This window comes from Leptinotarsa decemlineata, unplaced genomic scaffold, assembly GCF_025532065.1.
Source record: "Leptinotarsa decemlineata unplaced genomic scaffold, Ldec_3_MD MMD2_tig00003192_RagTag_RagTag, whole genome shotgun sequence".
Classification (NCBI taxonomy): Eukaryota; Metazoa; Arthropoda; class Insecta; order Coleoptera; family Chrysomelidae; genus Leptinotarsa; species Leptinotarsa decemlineata.
Genome location: NW_027412582.1, coordinates 2,609,372 through 2,622,793, shown reverse-complemented (window position 1 = coordinate 2,622,793; position 13,422 = coordinate 2,609,372). Strand labels below are relative to the sequence as shown.

At 30.5% G+C, this 13,422-nt stretch overlaps 2 protein-coding genes across 5 annotated transcripts in view; one reads left to right on the top strand and one right to left on the bottom strand.

Annotated features, from left to right (window-relative positions):
* LOC141483248 (uncharacterized) overlaps window positions 1-13,422 on the bottom strand; it is a 403,587-nt gene that overhangs the window by 237,025 nt on the left and 153,140 nt on the right. The window lies entirely within an intron of this gene.
* Window positions 1-13,422, top strand: part of LOC111516004 (uncharacterized) — a 29,002-nt gene that overhangs the window by 7,449 nt on the left and 8,131 nt on the right. Inside the window, exon 3 of one of the 4 annotated variants that reach the window (XM_074177725.1) lies at window positions 6,062-9,110. The exons of 1 other annotated variant lie outside the window; for it this stretch is intronic. In XM_074177725.1, coding sequence (XP_074033826.1) covers window positions 6,062-6,153 — 92 coding nt within the window. In that variant the 3' untranslated portion in view covers window positions 6,154-9,110. Of the gene's footprint in view, window positions 1-6,061; window positions 9,111-9,408; window positions 10,644-13,422 lie in introns of those variants that run through there. 2 more of the 4 variants (XM_074177726.1, XM_074177724.1) reach the window with 2 other exon arrangements.

The window sequence follows — 13,422 nt, the reverse complement described above, 5'->3', positions numbered from 1 at the left end:
TTCAATCAAACAAAATCAATACACAATCTCTATAACGCTTTTGTATTAAGTAAGTTAATGTTTGCATCAACCATCTGGAGTCCACAGTATAATATATACATCGATCGATTAGAACGTATTCAAAATCGATTTTTAAAATTCGTTGCTTACAAACAAGGTATTCGAATTACTGAAAACAGTGATACTTTGCGAATTAGACGAGACCTCCAGTTAGTATCGTTGGAACATAGGCGTAACATATCAGATATTTTATTTTTACAAAAAATAATAACAAACAAAATAAATTGTCCATCATTATTATCAATCATTTACTTAAATGTTGCAAATAGAACAATCAGAGCACATGAATTATTTAATTTACCTTTCAAGAGAACAAACTGTTCGCAGAACTCTCCTCTATGTCGATGCGTTAAATGGGGTAATTCTCTCGCAAACTACTTCGATATTTTTAATACTTCTTTGCTTACTGCCAAAAAAATATTGAAAGATTATTTTAATAAATTATAATTAACACATTTCGTCAATAACTATTATTCAGTTTTTATTGTTATTGTATTTGATTTTAATTCATCCCTTACTTTAGACGCTGTGTACATGTGTAGTATAGATATTACTCTAATTTAATATTAATATAATTATGTGGATACTGTAGTGGATTTTTTTCTGTTTGTATCCCGAATATATAAATAAATAAATAAATACTAAACATTATACAGATTCAATTGAAAGCCTTATATTTTTAGGAGAGTTTAATTTTAGGGCTATCTACTTCTCCATCTTTATACAAAACAAAATGTGGAAAAACACTTTTCTCTATTCAATTTGTATTCCAAACATTTGTTATGGAGTTGAGTCAGATATAATTCACAGGATTGCTACACAATACCGTATATGAAAGAGGTAAAATTTCACTTACTGTCATCCTCAATAGCATACATTTGATGTTTCCGAATAAGTTACTTGCCTTATTGCCTCTTCAGCACCAATTTGGATAACTCTATGAGATTAAGTACTCAATTCATTCATAACATTAAGAACCCTATGTCAGGAATCAGTTAAATCTACTCCGATGACAGAATGTAATGATATTCATTCGCTTATTTGAATCAATCCCAGCCATAGTAGTCTTGTTTAAATTGAAAGGGGGTATAATTTTAGGACAGGTTTTGGAAAGGAAGGATTTGACTTTCTATTTCAAAAAAATTAAGAAAGCAATCATTTTCAAAATAAACTCCACACAAGATGTGTATGTAGATCATGCTTTTTGACACAAATTGGAATTGAAAACTCTCTCGAAAAAACTGATAATTGTACATTTCATGCTTTGAATATTACTGTAATTTTTCCCAACACCAAATCGTTATTTTTAACACCTCGACACGTGTTTCGATCACCAAGTGATCATCTTCAAGAGGAAGATCAAACTAATCATACTCACAAAGCTATCCTTATTTATACCATAGATACATGTTTTAGGTACCTGAGTCTTGAGTGTCTTAAATTAATTTTACAATTTGCCTTCCTATTAATTTTACAATGTGTCCTTATGTAATAGTTAGTTGAATCTAATATTTAAATGTTATAGCTATATATAAAATTATTTTCAACTATATAAAAAAATTATTTCACAATATTGTCCTATCTAATAATATTTTTTAACAAGCTATATGGTATGCTATTTAGTATTGGTCCGCCATCTTCATTCATAATATTATGTTTACTTATTTCTACACTCTCATAGACATCTAGTTGCCTGTTGTTGTTAACTTGTCTAACTAATCTTAATGAACTGAAGTCTATGGAATGGTTTCGTTACAAAATAAGATTGGAGACTGCTGATTTTTCAGATCTTTTATATTTTAAGTGTACTAAGTGTTCCTTATATCTTATTCCAATAGATCTTTTTGTCTGTCCATAATATTTTACATCGCAGTCTTATATTCAATTTCGTAAATTCCAGACTTTTCCGAATTCTCGGCTTTGTCTTTTGGACTTCCATATAGTGTACGACTTGTTTTAAAAACCACCTTCATATCTAGTTGAAAATCTTTTTAAAATTCTTCGGCATTGGTGATATGGAACTGAGATATATTTATCTTGGTTTCTGACCTTTCTGAAAGTCAAGATTCCGTTCATTCTTGACTTCTTCCTTATTATGTCATCTACAATACCCCTCGAGAAACCGTTAGTGGCTACTATTTCCTGTATTGTACTTTCTTCTTTTGTGAACCTCTCATGTGTTAGAGGAAAAGTCAAAAGACAATGCACTAAAAAATTCAACCCAGCATGTTTGTGTTGTCCACAGTGATGTGAACTGTCAAGAATATACCTGTACGTAAATGGTAGTTGTCCCTTATTTTCTAACTCATACGTGAATTTCATTGATGGACATCTGTTACTTAAAAAGGAAACCAAGTCCTCAATATTCAATTTTTTAGTATCGAATATCGCGAATATATCATCCACATAACTTAGCCATATCCTAGGAAATACTTTGACTTTTCTTTGGTTTCCATTTCGAATCTGCTCATGAACAGGTCTGTCAGGTAGGGAGACAAGGGGTTACCCATAGCTGTACCTTCCTGTTGTTCATAAAAGCCATCTTTTACCTGGAACCGATTTTGTTTCATACACAGATTAGTGAGAGAAATGAATTCATCGATTTCGTTATTATTGAAATTATTTTTCTTTGAGGTATTGCAAGGTCTGTGGAATTGGGATGCTAAGAAATAAAGAACTAACATCAAAGGAAACCAAAATCACACTTTGCAGAACGATGTTTATTGTATGTTGTATGAATTCGAAATAAACAATAAACATTTTTTATATACTAAAAAAAGATTTGTAAAAAATTATATTTTTTCAGTCGTATATCAGCTAGTCTCTCAGCTTCCTCTAACATTACTGTGTATAATACAATCATAAAGCCACACTTTGATTATTGTGCAAGTTTGCTCTATTCACTAGATCAAAATAAAATATCAGCTTTACAGAAACTGCAGGATAGAGGTATGCGTATAATATTAAAATGCAACCATTATACAAATATATCATTAATGCTGGATCAGCTTCAACGACTTTCCGTGAGAGATATTATCTAAATACAATGATTTTCATTTTTAAAATTTTAAACAATCATCTCTCTACCTATTTTAATGACTTCATTGTTTTCAACTCTGATATTCATAGATATTCTACAAGAAATAATGCAAATTTTTATTTACCTCGATGCAATCTGTCAAGTACTATGAAGTCCATGTTCTATAGGGGTTTGAACGATTTCAATAAATTACCGAATGATATTAAAAAAGCTCAGACTGTTAAGGAATTCAAAAAACGCCTTATCAGATTCATACAAATTGTGAAATGAATTTGATACCAATTTTATATTATTTTGTCTTTAGATAAATTTATATGTGACTACCTGTATACTTATTTTTATTTGTATTTTTTAATATTGGTCTTGTCAGAAAGTAAATAACAATTTTTTCAATATTACTACATGTAATTTTGTATGTAAATTATGTTTTTCTATTTTCAATAAACTGTTATTATTATTATTACAAATTGTGAACTGAATTTGATACCAATTTTTTATTTTATATTGTTTTGTCTTTAGATAAATTTATATGTAACTACCTGTATACTTATTTTTATTTGTATTTTTTAATATTGGTCTTGTCAAAAAAGTAATAACATTTTTTTTAAAATTACTACATGTAATTTTGTATGTAAATTATGTTTTCCTATTTTCAATAAATTGTCATTATTATTATCACAAATTGTGAACTGAATTTGATACCAATTTTATATTTTATATTGTTTTGTCTTTAGATAAATTTATATGTAACTACCTGTATACTTATTTTTATTTGTATTTTTTAATATTGGTCTTGTCAAAAAAGTAATAACAATTTTTTTAATATTACTACATGTAATTTTGTATGTAAATTATGTTTTCCTATTTTTAATAAACTGTCATTATTATTATTACAAATTGTGAACTGAATTTGATAGCAATTTTATATTGTTTTGTCTTTAGATAAATTTATATGTAACTACCTGTATACTTATTTTTATTTGTATTTTTTAATATTTAATATTGTCAGAAAGTCAATGTAATTTTTTTTTCTTAATATTTCTACATGTAATTTTTGTATGTAAATTAGGTTTCCTATTTTTTTTCAATAAACTATTATATTATTTATTAAAGAGTTTTTATACTAAAACCTGGTTCCGCAATAGACAAGCTTTCAAATTCCTCAGTGAGCCACTTTGCTATTTGGTAGGTAGGAGCTCCAATAGCTGACACGATGGGGCGCATTGATTTTTCCGGTTTGTGGATTTTTGGGAGGCAATATAGTCTCGACATCATTGGGTTGAAAACTTGTAAGTTCCGTTCCAGTTGAGGGGTAAGTATGTTGTCACATTTCTTGAGGACGTCTTCGGCAATCATGTTTAGTAACGGGTTCCTGGAAAATTTCGCATACGGTCCGTTAGTAATGAGAGTATTGACCCTTTCGTAGTAGTCAGATTTATCCACAATTACTACTTTGTTACCTTTGTCGGCTTTCAAATAAAAAACGTCTTTGTCTTTCAATCGGAATGGTAAGTTCCTTTTGGTTTTTATCGATGTTTATTGAATGCTTCTGTTTATCTACTATCATATTCCGGGATATTTGATTCCTGGCTTTTTCCCGAACTAGTCTCTTCGAGGAATCAGGCATTTATTGAATCGAACTTTCAACACTAGCAACGATATCCTCAAGAACTTTTTCGGGAGGCGGGATGCCAAAATTCAAACCGTTGTTCAAAAGGTTGATCTCTTCATTATCAAACGATTGTGATGAATGTTTTTCGACAATATTTATGACTTTCGGATTGGTTTCTTTTGGTTTATTCTCAGATTCAATAAATGCATCATTCCTCGAAGGGACTAGTTCGGGAAAAAGTGAAGAATCAAATCTCCAGGAATATGATAACAGAAAAACGGAAGCATTCAATAAAGAACAATAAAAACCAAAAGAAACTTATCAAACGATTGAGAGACAAGGGCGTTTTTTATTTGAAAGCTGACAAAAGTAACAAAGTAGTAATTCTGGATAAATCAGACTTCTACCAAAGGGTCAATACTCTCATTACTAACAGAACGTATGCGCAATTGTCCAGGAACCCGTTACCAAAGATGATTCTCGAAGTAAAAGACGTCCTCAAGAAATGCGACAACATACTTACCCCTCAACTGAAACGAAACTTACAAATTTCCAACCCAACGATGTCGAAACTATATTGCCACTAAAAATCCACGAACCGGTAAATCAATGCGCCCCATCGTGTCAGCTATTGGAGCTTCTACCTACCAAATAGCAATGTGACTCACTAAGGAATTTGAAAGTTTGTCTATTATGGATTACGCATTGGTTATAACCAATGCGTAAAATTAATTAGTGAAATAAAAAATTTTTGAAGTTTTCAAAACAACATTCCAGGACTTTTTAATTAAACATGAGTTTTATTCTGTAAATGAGTTTTTAAATTTTCCTATTAATAATTCTTATATGTAAATCTAATAACTATTCATTTATTATCGACCTTTTTTTGGGTAATGGTTACCTTCCACAATATGAAAAAATATAAAAATTATAATAGAGAACTTTATACAAGTGTAGAAGGGCAAACTTTTTAGTTTACCCCGATAAGTTACTGCGTAAAAATCAAAGTATTTTTCACAAAGAAAAATCTTCTATTTATCAGTAACTTGTCGTATTTCACAATTTTGCCTATCAAAAAAATATTAAGAAATTATACTTATCTTTTACGTTTCGGAGGCCAAAATCTGCCTCCGTCTTCAGAAATGGATAAAAATTCGAATAAATATGCAGTTATTCCTTTTTTGAGAGCTTATTTCTTTACTTCTTCGACAGATGTCAAAGAAGTTTTGAAATATATTTCAAAACAATGTAAAATATTATGGACAGACAAAAAGATCTATTAAAACAAGATATAACGAACACTTAAAATATGGAAGACTGAAAAATCAGCCAATCATATTTTGCAACAGGAATACGGGGCAAAACACAACTACTTTTCAGAAGTTATTTGGGTAGCAGAACGCGAATAGTGAAAGTAAACAATACTCTCAGTTCTGAATGAGAAATTACATATGGTATACCACAGGGTACTGTGATTGGATCTACATTATTTTCACTATATATCAACAGCCTACTTACCATGAAGATAGCTGGTTCCATTTACAGTTTTGCAGATGATACGGCCATAATATATACTGATGATAATTGGGAAAAATTGAAAATGAAAGTTGAAACCAAAATTGATGTATTGAAAGACTGGTTTGATCATAAGTCACTCACAATCAATTTTGAAAAAACAAGATTTCTACCCTTTGCAAGCTACGAAAATCAACTACCTAACTATAATGAATTAATAATAAATAAACATGGAAAAAATAGAAGTCCTAAGAACAGACCATATTAAATACCTGGGAGTCACAATTGATTCACATCTCAGATGGAATGAACATATTAAAGAAATAACTAAATCATTGAGATGTTTATTGTATGAATTCAAGTACTTGAGATCCAATTTCGATATCAATCACCTCAAAATAATATACTACGCATTGGTACAATCTAGGCTCCAATATGCCACACTCAGTTGGGGTGGCATATTAGACATCCACCTGAAAAAAGCTGAGGTATTACAAAAAAAAATAATTAAAATTATGTACAATAGAAAGAATGACTACCCCTCTAATTATATTTTTAGAGATTCAAAGCTACTTGATGTACGACAGTTATATATGTATAATATAATATTGTATATCTTCAAAAATAAAACATCAGCAAATCAGTCATGATTATAATACCCGCACTAAAACAAAAGGTAATGTATAGCTAAACGTAACAAAAAAGTCAATTGGGCAACACTCTTACAAATATCACAGTGCAAAAATTTTTAATTACTTACCTCAACTGTACAAAACATACATTCATAAAATAAATAATATTAACCTGATGAAAACCATCTTCAAAAAGTATGTATATAATACTAATAGAGACATTGTTCATGGTATACTAATGAATAAATAAATAATCCTATTTTGTACTTAAAAATGAAATATCTACGTTGTCATTGTTCGTTCATACTCGTTTACTGCTAAATGTATTTTCATTTATACAGTGTGTCCAAGATAAGGATCCTAAGCATGGGAATCTCAGTACCTGTTGGAGATACAGCTTAGGTTAAATTAGGAAAAAGTTGTGTTCTTTAAAGCTTATTTACATGCCGTTTAGAAACTTGAAGAATTTTCATGGCCTGCTGAGATATTTGGGAAAAACGAGAATTTGACAATATCAATTTTATTTTTTTCTGACTTTATTTGAAAAGATATCAAAAAACGAATAACACTTTTCCATTGGCACTTTTAAGGTACTACACGATGGTATTTTTAGATTTTATATCCGACGTTTCGTTTTCAAGAAACCATCATCAACTTTATTTTTTTATATGACCCGAAACAAAAGTACACCCTGTATCTGATTCCATTTTTTATTACGAATTCAACGATGTATCACATGCCATTGTTTTCTTTTTAGTTTAAAGGAAAATTACATTTTTTCTATTTTTAAAAAAATCTTTAAGTAGGCGTTGCAAACAAATGCTTTGACGTAAATACCTGTCACCGAGCCTGTCAAATATTATTTAATTACACGATAAAATAGTAATTGTCGTTGTTGTTAGCCTGTTTGTCGAGTTGTTGTTTTTAGAGTTATTGTTACTGTTGTCGTTATTATTGTTTATTGTTGAATAGATAATATTGTGTTATTATCGTCGAATATGCCGGGTGAGCATTATAGCCATGAAGAAAAGTTTGACATGCTAACGTGCCACAAAAATACTGTAAATACAGCAGCAATGTATCTTAATACATATCCAGAAAGAAAGCAGCCATGTAAGTCCATTTTCTTAGAGCTGGCTCAAAATTTAAAAGAATATGGTTCATTTAAAAATCCTGTTTTATCTCGAAAAAAGGAATCTTCAGAAGAAGCCCAAAATAATGTTTTACAAGCAGTTGTTGAGAACCCTGAAATATCAACTAGGCAAATCGAAAATAATGTAGGAGTAGCCAAATCCACAGCTCAATTTATTTTGCGTAAAAATAGATATCACCCCTATAAATTTAGGATTTGCCAAGGACTTAAACCAGGGGATTTCGAACGGCGCCGAAATTTTTGCGAATGGTATATACGCGCGTGTGAAGAAGATTATAATTTCCCTTCAAAAATAATATGGTCCGACGAAAGTATGGTCACTAATAATGGTATCTTCAACCGCCGCAATACGCATTACTGGGCTCAGCAAAATCCGCGTGTTAAGAAAATATCAAGACATCAAGAACGTTTTGGGTTTAATATGTGGTGTGCAATTTTAGGAACTAAAATACTAGGTCCGTTTTTTTACTATAATTCTTTGACCGCCGAACGATACCATCATTTATTGCAAAACTATGTAGAAGACTGTTTAGATAATTTACCTCTGGCACAGGTCAATAACTGTTGGTTTCAACAAGACGGTGCTCCTGCACATAATTCTATAAAAATATAGACAAGTTCGAGAGTATCTATCGCAGCGATTTCCTGGAAGGTGGATTGGAACCTTTAGTGAAGTGTCTTGGCCAGCGCGATCCCCTGACTTAACTCCTCTGGACTTCTTCATATGGGGTTTTGTTAAAAACCGGGTTTACCAACATTCTTTTGAAACTGAACAGCAGTTACGAGAATCTGTAACTGTCGCATTTAACAGTATTACACCAGAGATGTTACGTGATGTTTTAAGTTCTACAGTTAGAAGATCATACTTATGTTTGGAAAATAACGGAAACCTGTTTGAACACCTCCTTTGAATTAAATAAAAAATGCGTTAATTTCTTTGTTGTTTCCATTACTTTAAAAAATCATTATTAACCTACTTAAAAATACATTTTAAAAATAGAAAAAATGCAATTTTCCCTTAAACTAAAAAGAAAACAATGGCATGTGTTACATCGTTGAATTCGTAATAAAAAATGGAATCAGATACAGGGCGTACTTTTTTTTCGGGCTATTTAAAAAAATAAAGTTGATGATGGTTTTTTGAAAACGAAACGTCTGATATAAAAACTAAAAATACCATCGTGTAGTACCTTGAAAGTGCCAATGAAAAAGTGTTATTCGTTTTTTGATATCTTTTCAAATAAAGTCAGAAAAAAATAAAATTGATATTGTCAAATTCTCGTTTTTCCCAAATATCTCAGCAGGCCATGAAAATTCTTCAAGTTTCTAAACGGCATGTAAATAAGCTAAAAGAACACAACTTTTTACTTATTTAACCTAAGCTGTATCTCCAACAGGTACTGAGATTCCCATGCTTAGGATCCTTATCTTGGACACACTGTATATATATAAAACATACCTTTCTTTTCAACAAATTAATCATTCATTTGTGTCCTTTAGTTTTAGTTTAATAATAATTTTTTTCATCGCCTTGTTTAAATCTAAAATCAATTTTGCACATCAGTTATGCATTGCGCAACTGAAGAATTCCAACGCACAACTTCGGTTTTAGTGGGTTTCTCCATGTTTGTTTGTATTGCTTTGTTTACATGTTACTATCTTGTGCTGCTGTATATTTATAAATAAACATTATTATTATTAAAAAAAACAGTACTCGAAATTTGTCCATTACCGATTCTATCTGCAGAAATTATCAAAGTCGGAATTTCCAAGAAACAATAAATGAAAGTATGGTACCATTCTGCGTGTCCGTACTAGATGTGTTTTGTTGGCATCAATCATATTTCAAATCTATCATTTATGCCAAAAGTTATTCGCTCTCTCTCTCTCTGTTAGATCTGAATACAACGAGCTTAGATAACGAATAACTTCTGACGGAAATTACTTAATCTGTAATCTGAGTGCCAACAAAACATAACTTGTGCTCGATGTATATTGATCGAGCAGAAAATAACAGATTTGGAGTAAAACATACTTATGGCAGTCTGTACTGAATCTCTTTTTTTCTTTTTCCCTTCGATTTGAGTTTGACATTGATACTGATTTATTATTCAAGATGATTATTTAACAATTTATATGAAATATGTATATGAATAACAAAACATGCAGGAAACAACGTTCATCTTTCCAAGGGTGCTTTTTAACAGAGACAGAATTTTTGGCTGTGCTGGGCAACAAGTAAACAAGAAAAAAAGAAGAAGTAGAATTACATTATTTCTCTTAAAAAAAAGTGCTGACAAAGTTGAATCAAAATATAGAATTCGTCGTTGAAAACAGTTCAGCTTTATTCAAATATAATGGCTATAAATGATTGTGGAATATTTATTAAGAGAGAGCTTGAATCTGTTGGGGATGAAGATGTTTTTGAAACAAATATTATGAAATGTGAAATAAGTGAAACTGAAATGGTCACTGAATCTGAAAAATATGGTATGTTTGGTAGTGAAATGGTTACCCATAACTTCGAAGAAAAAGTTGATAAGGGTCAGATTAAAAGCGAACATGCCATTGATGTTTACCATGAACCCAAATCAGAAAAATGTATAGAAGAAATAAGTGAAGGCCCTCAAAGTAAGTTCCTTGATATTCAGGCTGAAGATATGGTTTGTGTGAAGTTATCAATGCTTTTTGAGGAGGAAAATATCAGTCCACTGTTGCCAAGTTTTTTTTGTATGCCCTAGATTATAACATATTATGGAAATAATAGTTTGAGATTTTAAGGGTACCCTAAATGTAATAGAAATAAAAAATTGCTAATTCATCAATATCTTATTTTTTTAATTTCTTTAAAAAAAATTGCAGAATATTGAGAGTGAAAAAGTTGAAACTGATATTTTTGACATATTTTTTCTCATATCTCCATTAATAGTGAATGATCACTGATGAATTTTTCATTGAAATATAACACGTTATTCATAGATATGTACAAGATCAAATCAATTTGCAATTAGTGATGGGCATAATCGAAATATTTTGGTAATCGAATTATTAGTAATCGAATTGTATGAATAATCGAATTATCATTCGAATTATAAATCACTCGCAATGCGCAGGAGAATCACTCAATAGACTTTGTTAATTTACGCATTTATAGATAAGTATCGAGTCGTGCCGTACACTCGTTCAATTTATTTCGATCATAAAATGAGACCGGGTCCATATATATATATATATATATATATATATATATATATATATATATATATATATATATTGTACCTTATTTTATTGAACTGTGATTTTAACTGCCTTAGAATGTTTTATTTTATTTTTATATTGAGAATTTATTTAATTTGGTAAGTTTTATTTTGTTAATCTACTGTTGATTCTTTTCATTCTGTTTTGTGTTTGAACTTTTTATTGAAGTTCAATTTCAATATTTTTGAAAATATTTTAATGCCGACCCTGTTCATCCTTCCTGAATTATTATTCACATATTTCTTTATCCATCCTCGATTGGCTCTGGAACTATCAGTGGTTGACTTATATATATGACAAATAACCAAAGTAGTTGCAGTTCTAATACCATTTGCAATTCGTACTTGCAAACATAACCGCTTTAAAAATTACTGTCATTTTTACGTCAGCCGCCGATAGTATCAAACCTGTGATCTGTGATTGCGAATAATATAAAAATTAATTCGAATTATTGTGATAATCGATTCGATATCTCGAATTATTATGATAATCAAATTATCGATTATTTTCAATTCGAATTAGCCCATCACTATTTGCAATGCCGTCGGTGAGGATATAAAAAATGAAAACTGACATTTTTTGACATATTTTCTCTTATATCTCCATTGATAGTGGATGATCGATGTGTACAAAATAAAAACTGAATTTTTTTGACTATTTTTTCTTGTATTTTTCACTGGAATATAGCACATTATTCATAAATAAAAATTACAAGATCAAATCAATTTGCATTGCCGTCGGGGAGGGTGTAAAACATAAAAACTGACATTTTTTGGCATATTTTTTTTTTAAATCTTCATTAATAGTGGATGATCGTTGATGAATTTTTTTACTTAAAGGGTGTCCCACATTTTATGTGACAGGCAATATCTGGTTTGTTGAAGAAAATACACAAAAATGTTTCATACAAAAGTTTTAGGAGTTCATGAGAGCTATATTTTGATATAATTTTTAAATATACAGGATGTTTGGTGTAGGTGCTACAGACCAAAATTCCATTTTTTAAAATAGAACGCCCTGTATATCATTACATATTCAGATGCTACGTTAAATTCTGATATCATTTCATGTTTGGTTTTTGAAATTCGGTTACGGCGTTGTTGAGTTATTGCACTTTTCCTTAAATATAAAGTTTCAAAAAAACTTATTTACTCGTACACGAATCCAGTCTATATCTTTTATTAAATTGAACTAGACTACTACTGAATACAAACCATTATTCTCACCTCTACGATACGATATCGATATCAGTTGAATATAATATTGAAATTCTTGAGAATGTAACTAACTTGAGGGTGAATTGCTTTATATTGCACAATTTCATCAAGTAGCTTATGCTTGTTGATGCCATAGTAACAAATGTTGTTGAATTGTATCTACTTGTAAGTTCGATTCAGTGATTCTTTGCAAAACAGTAACTGTGTTCTTTGTGCGAAAACTCCAGTATGCCTTTCGCGTTTAGTCCAAGTTATTGCATTGATATGTTATTAATTTTTGGGGAATGTCAGGAAAACTGCCGTCAAGTACAACGTCTATACCAAGAACGTTTTCCAGACAGACCCATTCCGTCACGAATGACTTTTTCGAGAGTTGTAGAAAAATTGCGAACTGGGTCATTTCCTTCTACTATAAAGCATCGTCATCATACGAGATCTGTTAGAACTGAAAATTTAGAGATCAATGTGTTGGCTTATATTATTATTCATCCACATGTTTCTATCCGTACTCTTGCAGAAGAAGTCGGTGTGAGTAAATCTAATGTACAGAGAATTCTGAAAGGAAATAAATACCACCCATTCAAAATTCAGTTGATACAAGGTTTGAAACCCACGGACTTTGAACGACGACTTGAATTCATTGCTTGTATTCAGGTAATATTACATGAAAGTCCTAACATATTCAGTCAAATTTTGTGGAGCGATGAATCGCGATTCCACAATAATGGAGTTGTGAATCGACATAACAGTCACTATTGGTCTCAAGAAAATCCCCACTGGGTCCGCGAAAGTAATTTTCAAACTACTTGGGGTATTAATGTATGGTGTGGATTGTTCAATGGCCGCATCATAGGACCTTACTTTTTCAATGAAAATCTCAATGGATTGCGATATTTACATTTTCTAGAAAATGATTTTATCCAGTTGATGGAAGA